General features: G+C 50.0%; 1 protein-coding gene across 1 annotated transcript in view; it reads right to left on the bottom strand.

Annotated features, from left to right (window-relative positions):
* The window catches only part of LIG3 (DNA ligase 3), a 245,137-nt gene that overhangs the window by 30,844 nt on the left and 200,510 nt on the right, over positions 1-13,783 (bottom strand). The window contains exons 18-19 of the mRNA XM_085649648.1: positions 13,312-13,495; positions 13,098-13,192 (exon numbers count right to left, since the gene is read on the bottom strand). Of these exons, the coding sequence (XP_085505774.1) occupies positions 13,098-13,192; positions 13,312-13,495 (279 nt within the window). The remainder of the gene's footprint in view (positions 1-13,097; positions 13,193-13,311; positions 13,496-13,783) is intronic.

The following is a 13,783-nucleotide window of genomic DNA, read 5'->3' as shown; positions in this document are numbered from 1 at the left end:
CGGTTGCTGTTTTGGCGTCTAATGGCCTGTTGTTTTTATGCGGGGTTGCCAGTTTTGGATTTCGTCTGCAGGCTCATTCCAGGAAGTCTTCCGGGAGGAATTAATAGCTGGGCAGGTATGATGGAGGGCTTGGGAATGTAGGTGCACCTCAGGTCCTCTTCTCCAGGGCGGCTGGATGCAGGGGTGTCTTGAGGTCAGATTTCACCTTACTGGGTCACTCGCGGTTGGGGGGGGTCTCTGTGCAGAGGCTGCAGGTAACGTCGGGGAGTCCTGGAGAGGTCAACCCACAGTGGACTTGGACTCAGGAGCGCTAGGACCGATGGGCCATTCAGACTCGGGCCATAGGCGTCGGGTGCAGTGGGGTTTCCAGACATCGCGTTTTTGTCCTCAGCAGGCTCTCTTTCTTGATTCTTTTGAACAGAGCTGCTCTTCACAGGAGATCCAGTCTTTGTTGAAGGCAGTCAGACCTCCCAGATGTTCTGGAGGTCGCTGGCTGCAGGACAAGGCAATGTTTGGCGCAGGATTTCTTGAAACTGCAGACAGGCCAAGAGGGCTGGGCCCAAGTCAGTTATTCTCGGCAGTCTCCTCTGCTGGGTATATTCTTTCGTCGTCCTTCTTTGTAGGTTGCAGGAATCTGCCTTCTGGGTTCAGGGCTGCCCCCTAATTACTACATTTAGGGGGCGTTTTAGGGGTCTCGAGGTAGCAGCCAATGGGCTACTGACCTAAGGGTGACTACACACTTGGTGTGCTCACCCCATGTGGGCGAGTGGGCACAATCCCCAACAGTGACTGGAGTGTGCCAGCCTCTGTAAGATGGTGTGCACTGAAGAGGGGGCTTCACTTCGCCTCCCCCCCTGAGGGGTGGTGTAGGCAGAGGTGGGCACACCTTCTGGGCTGTTCTTATTTTTCCCACCTGTGTTCCAGCTGAAAAGGAGTGGAGCCATGAAGGGGGCCTGCTCCTGATAGCAGGAGAGGCTGGGGGTCGCGTTACAAAAGCAGCAAGGCCTTTGAGGCTCCCCTACCACAGATTTCTCTTCCTGGCCTGGGGAGGTGTGACCACATCGCCCAGGAAAGGCTTTGTTTCTGGGCTCAGGGAGTGAAGGCTCCCACCCCAGGGGTCCAGAAATATGTCTGGTGATGGCAGGCGAGTGATTACCAGTCAGGGAACCCACCAGAGGTTGGTCGTTTTTCAGGAGGCATCTCTAAGACGCCCTCTGAGTACATTGTATAATAAATCCCACATTGGAATCAAGGTGGTGTGGAACTCGAGTTGTCATGTTCCCAGCCCATGTACTCTCTATGGCTTCCCTGGCACTAACAATATTAAGAGAAAGGACCCAATACTATGGGGGACATATCTGCTCTTGCAGATATGCCCACAACTGGGATATTGTGCACCCTCCCTTAGGGCTGGTAAGGCCTGCTAGAGGGGTGACGTACCTATATCTTAGGCAGTGCTAGCTGGCATGGCACAAAAGCAGTGTGCTATGTCGACTTGCCAATTGTTATACCTCACAGGTACATAGCAGCTGCAGAGGCAGTGGCATGGTTCTAGTGCGGGAGTCCCAGGGGACCCTCTTCAGCCTCCAGGCCCTAGGAACCCAGGGTTCCACTTACTAGGGACTTACAGGGGGGCAGGATTACCAATTGTGGACATGTTTTTAGGGAAAGGACATTAGTACTGGGAACCTGCACAGTAGGGACCCAGTAATCTACAGTCAAAGTTGCATCAAAAGCCAGACAAAAAGACTGTGTGGGGTAGGCGGGGGTAACTGCAACAGAACCCCATTTTCTCACATGATTCCAAATCCTTTCAGGGATGTGTCGAAATCCAACTTATGGAGGACTGCAGCAATTTCGGCTTCGAGATGAGGTTTTTTCCTTTTGGAATCAAGCGTGTTTTGTTCAGCATAGTGGGTCAGAAGCGTATTCCTCTTCGGAGTCAGAGGTTCCTGTTCAGACTCCTTTTCCCTCCACCAATCCTTTTTAGGCATCAAACCGGTGTCATTATGTTGCGATCCATGGGACGACTTTTGCTTCAACCTCCATTCATTTGTTGAGGGTTTTGGCACTGAGGAGGTTTTAGAGTCTGAAATCTTCAGCTCGGTCCTACAATACTTTTTGAGTGTGTGCGCCGTCTGTGAATCTTCTTCCCTCAGTGTTCTTCTTTCTTTGCCACCTTTGGTGTGTTTTTTTTACGGCAACAAATGTCTTCTCAACATCAGACTCTTCTTCTTGCATCATCTTGGTTTCTTCAGGGTTTCTATCGTCATCACTTGACAGACCAAGGTCTCTGAGGTAGGTTTGCTAGCATCATGGCATAGTGAACCCACCTCTTGTCTTTCTCTTATCATGACCATCTTAGCTTGATACTTGCCACGCGCATTGCAGTCTTCAGTGCAGTGGTCCTTCGGCAAGCAGAGACTGCAGACTTTGTGACTGCACTTTTGGGCAAACTTGTGGTGGCACTTTGGGCAGAACCTAAAGGTACTGTTCTCCCTTTCCCTTGATTGTTACCCATCGCCCGCCCCCATTATTTACATTCTCTGACCACACTGTTGGGTCTCCCATGAGGCAGAGTCATTTTGTTTGTTATTCAGTGCATTTGGTCTTTCTTTAACATGCCTTGTAGACAGTGTCTGTATTTAATGGTTTTTAATTTGCTTGCTCTGTTCTATTGATGCCTTCCTTCAATTCCACTTCGACAGCCCTGGAGCTCAAACTCCTTCTTCATGTACACCAGCAGAAAGATTATATATAGATGGCTCCCAGGGCGTACTTCTGCAATCATAGGAGGATGGACATGACACAAAATGATGGCGATTGGCGTTGCTCATATTAATGAAACGGCAATAGCTCAAACTTTCAGTAAAGCCATCGTGGCAGTCGTGTTTTAGCTTTAAGCATCGTAAGCTAAAGAGTGGGTGCTGCGATTATTTCAAAAGGGAAGAAATAGAAAAAAACGGGTTTTTTTTCTATTTCTTTACTCTTGAAATAATCGTGGCACCCAGGCTATTTAGGCTAAGATGTTTATAGCTAAAGTGCAGGTGCAATGATTGTAACAAAAGTAAACAAACAGGGAAAAAAATGCAGACAGCACGCTTTTTTTTGTTTTCTATTTATTTACTTTTGTTACAATGGCGGCACCAGCGCTTTGCCTTTAAACATAGCAAGCTAAAGAGCTGGTGCCGCAATTGCTTCAGAAGTAAAGAAATAGAGAAAATGCACTTTTCTCCATTTCTTCACTTTTGAAGCAATCATGCGTGTCATGCCTACAACTGCAGGCAGGAGAAAACCATTTAAGAAAATAGTGCTCTGAGGCTGTAATTAAAACCAACCGAACAACACACGTAACAGGGAATGTCCTCATGGAAGGTTACAAGAAGAGAATAGGCGGTATTAAGGAAGGATTACTACGTTTATTGACCAATGAAAAGCCACCATTTACAAAGGACAGTGACAGGAGCTAATTAAAAAGATGGGTGGAAAGTGGGCGGAGCTTCATGTCCATATCCTGAATACAGCAGGTCTTGAAAAGTCAGCATAAGCGCTGCTTAGGCGAGACCTAAAAAGGGGAATTAGGGGATTAGAGAAAAGGCAATTCTGGACCCATCCACTAAATGGCCGAAAAAATTCATAGCATGTGAATTCAGAAAAGAGTCACGCTGCAAAACCCCCCTCCTCATCAAGATTTAGGAATTCAGGCCTACACTCATGTATGGTCCAGATGAAAAGATAACTTTGAATGTATTTTTTTTTATTATTATTATTTTTATTGAATACATATTTAACTTGCAATAGTTCGGTTGCAGAATGAATGCTTAAATATCCATGCTTTATACTACAAACTGCCTCTACAGGCAGGCATATTGAATATGCTACTTACCAGTATGCATCTGTTCTTGGCATGTAGGGCTGCTGACATTTATATCTGTGCATAGATCGCCGCCTAGTGTTGGGTCCGGATGTTTGCACGTTGTTGTCCTGGAAGAGTCTTCGAAGTATCCTGAGATAGGTGACTCCTCCCCTGGACCACAGTGCGCATGGGCATCCTCTCCATCCTCAGATTGTTTTTCGCCATTGTGGCAGTGATGGAGTAGATACAGAAAGTGATGACCATGCTATACAGTAATTCTGAGAGCTGCAGCTGCTACAGGCGCCGGGGAGGAGGGTGGGCGATATGAATGTCAGCAGCCCTACATGCCAAGAACAGATGCATACTGGTAAGTAGCATATTCAGTTCGAGGCATGTGGGCTGCTGAATTCATATCTGTGCATAGAATACATAGCAGTACCTCCTATTAGCGGCGGCCACCAGTGCCAGCTGCAGCGGTCTGAAAAAGAGTTTTGAGAACAGCCTGTCCTACAGCTGCCTGCTGTTTTGAGTGTACATCTACACAATAGTGTTTGGTACATGTATGTATAGTGGACCATGTGGCTGCTCTACATATATCCTGTAAAGGAATGTTTCCCAGGAAAGCCATGGACGCCCCTAACTTACGTGTTGAGTGGGCTCGTGGGGGAATCGTTAATGTGCGTTTAGCCTTTTGATAGCAAATTTGAATACATTGGGGAGGAGCCAAGATGGCCGACGGGACGGACGCTTGAGCTCCCGGCTCCGTGGACCGTCTGGCTTCCTTTGTTAATCCTGATCAATTCTCCTGACCTGCGCCGCTCTACCGCCGCGGATTACCGGCACTGAAGTGACTGGCGTTCTCCTGACACCTTTGTCGGCGGGTTTGGTAGCAGACTCGGTGTTTACTTCGACCTCCGGCGCTCCCCCTGGTCCCTGCGTAGATGGCCGCCGCTGGACGCCGAGGGATGTGGACGGGGTGCTGAGCTGGAATACTGCGGGTGGTCGCGGGGGTGAAAACGCTGGCTGTGCGACTGGAGTCGGACCCTTACGTCCGGGTCGGACTCCCCCTCGCGCTGGCAGTGGTGTGGACGACGTTGGAGCCCCCCAATACTAGCTCTCCTCCGCCACCCTGAAGAAAAGCGAGCGGACTCCATTTTGAAGTGTCTTCCTGCGGCGAACGGCCGGTCCTCACGGCAACCGTGGGGCGCTCTCGCCCTGTGCAGTTCCCGAGTGGAGCACGAAGCTTTTCCGGTGTCTACATCCTCGGATCTCCGGCATACATAGTCACTTTTGTCCCGCCACTAATTGCCTGCAGTGGAGATGACAATGGCGCCTGCTCTTCTTGCTGAGACGCTGGCTGACCCTGGACTCGCAGTGTCTGCGCGCCCATGTGCCCCGGAGCTGATTGCCGCATCGGAGGAGCAGCGGGATAGGGCGGACCGATGCTTGGTACAGAGAGACCCGACCTGTGGGGATGTATTGGCCGCCCTCGTGGCGTTAAAAGTGGCAATGCAGAGTACTTGCCGGGCGCTGACCCGGAGAATCGATGAGGCACTGTTTGCAACGGGACGTTCCCGGCTGGAGGATCCCCCGCCGCCCATGTTTTCTCCTGGAGGTGAAACAATGTTGCAGAGCGGAGGGACGGTGGCGCGGAGTCCTCCTGGCTACAATGTAACGCGTCAACCCATCGACACGGATACAGTTGCAGGGACACCCTTCACTTTGAACGCTGTGACTCTGCCTACGAACTACCTGTTGAGACCTAGCCTTTGACTTCCCTTGCCAGATGTTACCCTGAATTCACCTATCGCTGGAGCTTCTGTGGCATGTTACTGCTGCGTTTGGGACCCTGCGGTACGATACGGCTTCATTGTCCCCTTTCCTCGAGAGCGGCCATCTTGTCTCTTTGTCCTGGCTGAAGGTGGCTCGCAGCAATGGACGGGCCTGAACCACATCTGCCGGTCCGGACAGGGGTGATGGCATGCTCATTGTCGCTTTGGTTGGATCGGCAGACGGGGACCTGGACTGATACACGTTTTGCAATATTGGCTGAGTAGTTTTTAATGACCTGTTTTTTGCTACATGTCGCTGTGATTTCGCCTCCTGTTTCCTTCTTCTGCCGGGGGGAGGACTTGTGAAGTGCTGAAGTGCTGGGCGGTATTGATTCGGGACCACCGGGTTTACGTGGGTCTTTTGATACTGTGCGGTACATGGCGCAGGATGTATGGGCGGCGCGGGAGTCCGGGAGTTCGGCAGTGGGGTGGGCTCCTCCCCGCTTTTCCTTTTCCTGGGAGTAGTAGGGTAGTGCACTCTTCTTTTTCTCCCTGGGTTCAACCGTGATTTTATGGTCCTTTTTCCTTTCTTCTTTCCTTAATTCTACATTTCGGGTTCCTATGGGGCGACAGACACGTAGCTAGGGGGGGGGGTAGGCCATAGCCTCGGCATGCGTGTAGGGTGGGGGGTTTTCTTCGGCACGTTTTTTGTTTCTATGGGCCTTCTTTTTCTTTTTTCCGTCCTTTTCTTACGTCTTTTTCTAGGGTCAGTGGGGGGGACTGGTGTTAGGAGGGTAGCGGCTGGGAGGCACACTTCGCTGCGTATCTATATCCTGGTATTATAGTTTCGTGCCGCCATTTTAGATGTGTTCACTGTTAGTTGGCTCTCCTGTTGGCTGTTACCCATTTATCATATGATCGTCTGTTCTGTACACTGATCCGTTCTAGCTTCTGTATCTCCTTACATAAAATTTTTTAAAATTAACCTTACTGTCTCCTGCCACTCGGTGCACGTGGATTTATTGTAACATAGGTCGTATGCTTTTATGTGCTGCCGTGCCACCGAGTGGACGTATACTTTGCTATCAAGCTTCAGAAGTGTCGAGGCCGGCCGGATGGTTGTAGGCCCGTATTTGTCTTGTACACAGTGCTAAATAAAGGTTTAAAAAAAAAAAAAAAAAAAAAAAAATATTTGAATACATTTAACGATCCATCTGGCTATACCTGCTTTGGAGATGGCGTTGCCTTTGTGTTGTGGAGAAAAGGCAACGAAAAGTTGTTTTGTCTTCCTAAAGTCTTTAGTTCTGTCTATATAGTACATGAGGGCTCTTTTGACATCTAGTGTATGGAGCATTCTTTCAGCGACATTTTGTGGATTCTGAAAGAAAACAGGCAGTTCAATAGTTTGATTCATGTGGAACTGCGATATTACTTTAGGCATGAATTTGGGGTTGGTACGTAGTACGACCCTGTTTGCGTGAACCTGTATGAATGGCTCTTGAATGGTTAGTGCCTGGAGTTCACTAACTCTTCTTAACGAAGTGATTGCCACTAGGAAAGCTACTTTCCAGGTGAGGAATTGAATCTCACATGAGTGGAGAGGTTCGAAGGGTGGACCCATCAGTCGGGTGAGGACCAAGTTGAGGTTCCACACCGGTGCTGGTGGGTGTCTTGGGGGAATTACTCGTTTAAGTCCCTCCAAGAAAGCTTTGATGGCAGGCACTCTGAATAAAGAGAGGTGCTGCCTGTTCTGGAGATAGGCTGCTATTGCGGTCAAATGGATACGTATTGAGGTGTATGCCAGATTGCATCGGTATAGGTGTAAGAGGTAACAGATTATGTTTTGAATGGATGCGTCTAGCGGGTTAATGTCATTGTTGTTGCAATAAATGACAAACCTCTTCCATTTAGCTGCATAGCAAGCTCTGGTAGTGGGTCTCCTGGCCTCCTTAATGATCTCCATACAGTCAGGTGGCAGGTTTAGGTAGCCAAACTCTAAGACTTCAGGAGCCAGATTGCCAGGTTCAGCTGTTGCGGATCTGGGTGCTGAATTTCGCCATGGTTCTGCGTTAAGAGTGCAGGTTTGATCCGCAGCCTTTGATGCGGCACCACGGAAAGTTCTAGAAAGGTGGTGTACCATGGCTGGCGCGCCCATGTGGGAGCAACTAGGATGAGTGTCAGTGAGTGCTGTCGCAGTTTGCGTGCCACCAGCGGTATTAATGGCGCTGGGTGAAAAGCGTACGCAAATCTGCCGGACCAGTTCATCCATATCGCATTGCCCTGCGACTGTGGATGTGGGAACCTGGCGGCAAAGCTTTGGCATTTTGCGTTTTCGTTTGTGGCGAATAGGTCTATCTCTGGATGACCTCACTGTTGGAAGTACGGTTGGAGTACTGACGGGTGTAGCTCCCACTCGTGCATCTGGTGGCTGTGCCTGCTGAGCAGATCCGCCATCTGGTTGTCCTTGCCGGGGAGGTGTTCCGCCATGAGGAATATGTTCCTCTGAGTGACCCACTTCCACATGCTCTGAGCCAGATGAGACAACTGTGGAGAGTGTGTTCCTCCCTGCTTCTGTATGTAGTACATGGCAGTCATGTTGTCCGTCCGGATCAACACGACTTTGTTGCACAAGTGTACTTTGAATGCCTTCATTGCCAGGAAGATTGCCATCAGTTCCAGAAGGTTGATGTGCATCTTCTTTTGTTGTATTGTCCATAGTCCCTGCACTGTGTAATTGAGTACATGAGCTCCCCATCCCTGGAGAGACGCGTCCGCCGTCAGTATTATTTGTGGAACAGGCTCTTGGAACGGTCGGCCCTTGCAAAGGTTTTGTGGATTCCACCAATGCAGAGAGTTGTATGCCCGACCGCTCACCAACACTAGGTCTTTTAATTGCCCGTGAGCCTGATTCCATTGACGTGCCAAGCACTCCTGAAGCGGGCGCATATGTAGTCTCGCGTGTGGGACTATGAAAATGCAGGAGGCCATCATGCCTATCAACTGCATGAACACTTGCGCAGGAAGGGAGTGTTGAGGTTTGAACTTTGAGATCAGCATTTGCATGCTGTTGATCCTCACTAAATTTGGCTGAGCTGTGGCTGCCAGAGTGTCTATGGTCGCACCCAGGTACTGTTGTACGTGTGCGGGTTGGAGATGTGATTTTGGGTAATTTAGTGAGAATCCCAGACTGTGAAGAAGGTGAATGGTGAGGGACATGTGGCTGGCACATTGCTGGGCTGACTTTGCCTGAACAAGCCAGTCGTCCAGGTAAGGGTAGACGTGAATGTGTTGTCTCCGTAGATGTGCAGCCACTGTAGCTAGGCACTTGGTGAAAACTCTGGGTGCTGTTGTCACACCGAAGGGGAGGACTTTGAATTGGTAGTGCTGCCCCTGAATAGTGAACCTGAGATATTTCCTGTGTGACGGGTGTATGGGTATGTGGAAGTACGCATCTTTGAGGTCTAGTGTGGCTAGGAAGTCTCCCTGGCTGAGCAGCGGGAGAACCTGTTGTAGGGTGAGCATATGGAAATGCTCTGAGAGAATGTAGTGGTTGAGGGGTCTCAGGTCTAGTATAGGTCTGAGCGACCCGTCCTTTTTTGGGATTAGGAAGTACAGAGAGTACACCCCTGTTCCCTGCTGGTTGAAGGGCACGACCTCTATTGCACCTTTTTGCACCATACTTAGCACTTCCTGCTGCAATAATGCTAAGTGCTCTGCGGACATAGGACGGTGCTTTGGCGGTATTGTGGGTGGAGTGGAGGTTAATTCGAGACAGTAACCGTGCTGGATAATATCCCTGACCCACCTGTCCGTGGTGATGGTATTCCACGTGGACAGGAACCGCTGGAGTCTCCCCCCGACAGGTGTTATGTGGTCGGGGGGAAGGGAGAGGGCGTCACTGTTTGTTCTTGGGTGAGGACCTGGTGTTGGCGTAACCGCGTCCTCTGCCCTTGGTGCTGGAGCCACGATATCCACCTCTGTTGTTTTTATCGTAGGTACTCTGTGTGCCCCCTTTATTGTATGTCTGCTGTGACCCCTGTCCTCTAGCTGCCCCCCTATTCCCGGGGCGACGAAAGGAGCCACTACGAAACGTCTGCATTTGCAGAGCCCCCATTGACTTCGCAGTGTCAGTGTCCTTTTTTATCTTTTCTAAAGTGGTGTCAACTTCTGGACCGAACAAGTAGTCGGGGTTGACAGGCTGATTTAGGATGTTGTTTTGAATCTCAGGTTTGAATCCGGAGCTTCTTAACCAAGCGTGTCGGCGTAACATGACGCTGGTGTTTATCGCCCTCGCAGCTGTGTCGGCAGCATCTAGTGCGCACTTAATGGATGCATTTGTAAGAAGTTGTCCCTCTCTGATGAGGAGCTCCGCTGCCTCTTTGTACTCGTCTGGCAGATGTTGGAGTAGTGACTCTAGCGTGTCGTAGTGTGAACGATCGTAACGAGCCAGGAGGGCCTGTGTATTGGCAATGCGCCAGATGTTCGCTGCTTGAGCTGTAATCCTTTTGCCTGAGGTCTCCAGCACCTTGGACTCTTTGTCTGGGGGAGGAGCATCACCAGTTGTTTGCGAGTGCGCTCGTTTGCGAGCGTTAGCAACCACCATGAAGTCCAGAGGTAACTGACCTCTAATGTACATAGGGTCCCCGGGCGCAGGTTTGTATTTTTTTTCAATCCTGGGGTTCAGCACCCGTGCCCTGGTTGTTTCTTTGAAAATCTCCTTTGCTGGCTTGAGAACACCTTTCAACATGGGCAGAGTCTTGACAGTCCTCTCAGAGGAGGCGAAAGTGTCCACCAAGAAGTCGTCCTCAACTGTGTCAGAGTGGAATTGCACTCCATGATTGGCTGCAGCACGTTCTATGAGGGCATTGAAGGCAGCAGTGTCCTCTGTGGGAGATGTTTTTGCACCGTAAAGCTGCGTGTCCTGGGTATCTGTTGTGGCACCCGGGTCTGCAGGGTCATCCCAAGCTTGATCTGGGTCCTGCTGCTCCTCAGGATCTATATCCCTAGGGTAGGTGGTATCATCACCCATGTAATCCTCCATTGCGTCCGTGTCGGAGGGCGTCGGAGAAAAGGACTGGGGATCCAGATAGGAGGTATGCAGGTGTTCGTATAGAACCGGTTCCGATTCTGCTGGCCGTTTCTGCTTTAGAGGGATTCTGTAAGAGTCCAATGTCTGCTCTGGTGTGACCTTCCGTTTTCGGAGCATGAGTCTGCCGGTGTCGGCGTCGATGAATTGGGACGGTGAAGGCTCAGTAGGAGAGTGTCCAGTAGATGGGGACCTTGTCTGGCAGACACGTGTTCGGATCTCGAACATCTTTGGCGCTGTGGACGGCGGCAAACCAAAAGTGATGTTGGTTGGTGCCGAAGGTGCCTTTGGAGCCTTTTTCGGGTCGGGGCCCGACGTGGACTGGAGGGCTGCCTGTTCTCTGATGCGTTGCAATGACGCCGCAACTTGTCGCACCGAGAACGCCGAAGGTTCTTTGGTGCCGAGTGGTTCTGCAGAGGTAGGCGTGGACTGCCTCTGGGCCACAGGGTCATCGATTTGAGGAGAGGTAGTAGCGGTTGACGGAGTCGATGACTTGACCCTAGTCGCTGCCTTCGAAGTGGACTCCGATGGAGCGGCCATTTTAACTTTGGTGGTTGTGGTCGATTGCTTCGGTGCCGGGGGCCGAGGCGCTTTTGAGGTACCGATGGCCTTCTTTTTCGGGTCTGTACCGACATCCGCTGCAGCGAGTTCGGCGCCGAAATCCCTTTTAGTGCGTTCGGAGCCGATGGTCTGGGCTGGCGTCGAAGGAGTGGAGGTCTTCGAGGGCTTCGAGCCGACCACTGCTAGTTTCACTTTCGGTTTCTGTGGAACCGGTGCGACGATTGGTTTCGGTTTCGTTGAAGGGAAACCAGTCTTTTTCGGTAATAATGGCTCAGGCTGGATGTTCGAGGCCGGGCCCGAAGAACTGCGGGATTGATCTCGGGTAAGGCCCGGAGGCGATCCCTCGACCGGAGCCGTAGAATGACGCACTTTGATAGCCTCCGTTTCGACGGGTAGGCCCTGCTCTTTACCAGAGCTATCTTCTTCGGCCCCAAAGGCCTCATCGTAGTCTCCTACCTCATCGTCGGCTTCTTCCCTGTGAAAAAGCGCTTCATCGGCGTCTTCCGATCGGGAATCGTGTTCGGAAGCGGGGCTGTAGTTCATGTCTTCCACGCTTTCAACATCCTCGTCCTCGATGCTGAAGATGTTGGCCGGGGCCGGTGCCGATTGCTGCGCTTCTAATCTCGCTGCCCGTCGATTCCGGAGAGTCTTCTTGGATCGGAATCGGGCACAGGCCATACATTTCGATTCGTCGTGATCCGGCGAGAGGCATTTGTTGCATACCGGGTGGACGTCGATATGTGGATATTTGGCGTGGCAAACAGGACACTGTTTGAATGGGGTCCTCGATTCCATCGTCGATGTAAGGTCGATGGTCGGATTAAACGGATCCGAAAAACTTGAAGAAGTTTGCTAAACTAAGCAAGAAAGCTGTCGATACCGAGCGGGAACAGTACCGACGAAAACTAAAGGCCTTTTGGCCTTAAATTAAATTTTCCTAACTTGAGCTAAGATAAGCACATCCGAACCCAACTAAACAATCTGAGGATGGAGAGGATGCCCATGCGCACTGTGGTCCAGGGGAGGAGTCACCTATCTCAGGATACTTCGAAGACTCTTCCAGGACAACAACGTGCAAACATCCGGACCCAACACTAGGCGGCGATCTATGCACAGATATGAATTCAGCAGCCCACATGCCTCGAACACAATTATTACATCGAATTCTGGTTAATTGATTAACAATGTTCCTCACCCCGTATCAACTGGTGTCTGTTGCTGAATCATCAGGAGGTTGAGTACAGATATTCCCTTTGAAGGTGTTCCACTTTCCCCATGCCCGCTTCCACTTCTGAGGGCACCCTCTATGTGTATATACTGCCTTCTTCGCCACCATAGCTCCATTCATATTGTTACACCACTCTCGGTGCGTCGGAGTAGCTTGTGCTCCCCATTGTTTGGCAATGTTGCGTTTGGCTAACGCCATGCCCAGTGTTGCCCAGTATTGAGTTGTGTGGTTGAGATATGTTGGTTCCCAGATGTTTAAGAGACATCTCTTGGGTTCCGGTGACACGGTAGCTCCGCTAACTTGTGTCATTGTATGCATAATTGCGCCCTAATATGTTGCTCTCTACGGGCATTCCCACAGCGTATGATAAAAAGTGCTGATTGCCCAGCATTTACTTAGGCAGAGTTGGCTATAACTTTGAATGTATTTAATAACATTACAGTTGTAAGACAGTCCTCCAATTTAAAAAAACAAACAAAAAAACACACCAAGTCTAAATTAACAGAACAAACATCAGACTTTTGTTTCCACTTTACATAAACTAAAAGAGAGAAGGTTTCAGTCCCAATTAAATACAAGTTGTAACACACATACCTTCTTTGTGGGCTCTGATGAGGTTGCTTGGGATTTCCGCTTTTCCGCCTTCTGCTGCTCATCTGCTTTCTTCTTCTGAGGCGGCGGCTTGTGGCCTTGGAACAGAGACATACATGCAGAGTTCAGCTGGTGAAGGTCTTGTGTGTGATCATTTGTAATGTGTATAAAGCAGAAGAGGAAACGCTGATTGACAAAGTGGAAACACCTATCTTACCTTCCTGCTTTTTAGCTTTGGCAGGAGACTTTCCAGGGACTGGCTTTGGGGTACTGTGAGGGGTTGGGGGCCTTGAATTGTTCTCATTCTCCCGGCTGCTGTTTTCAGATGAGCCATCCTCATCCTGGGAAGTAGCAGCCATGACACTGAAGTCAGATGTCTCCTTGGAGAGCTGATACAGTTCCTGTGAGGTAGAGAAACAAAGGGCTGCTAGATGAGTTCAAGAAAACTGTCATTGTATTTATACAACGAACCTAAAACTGCAATACATGTATAGGGAAATACCCTTCACTGGGGCAGATCAAATCTACAAGCACCTTAGGCTAATGTATGTTTCTTTTGCCCGGATTAGGTGGGAAAAAAAATCTAAAGGGGTACGGTAAAGTGCTACGGATGCAAATTACTAACTTCACATTAAAAAAATTGTAGTGGGGGTGTATATCCTACAGAAGTTAAAGTACTAAGAAACCTT

This window comes from Triturus cristatus, chromosome 3_2 (genome assembly GCF_964204655.1).
Source record: "Triturus cristatus chromosome 3_2, aTriCri1.1, whole genome shotgun sequence".
Classification (NCBI taxonomy): domain Eukaryota; kingdom Metazoa; phylum Chordata; class Amphibia; order Caudata; family Salamandridae; genus Triturus; species Triturus cristatus.
This window is presented reverse-complemented; position numbering and strand designations above follow the sequence as displayed.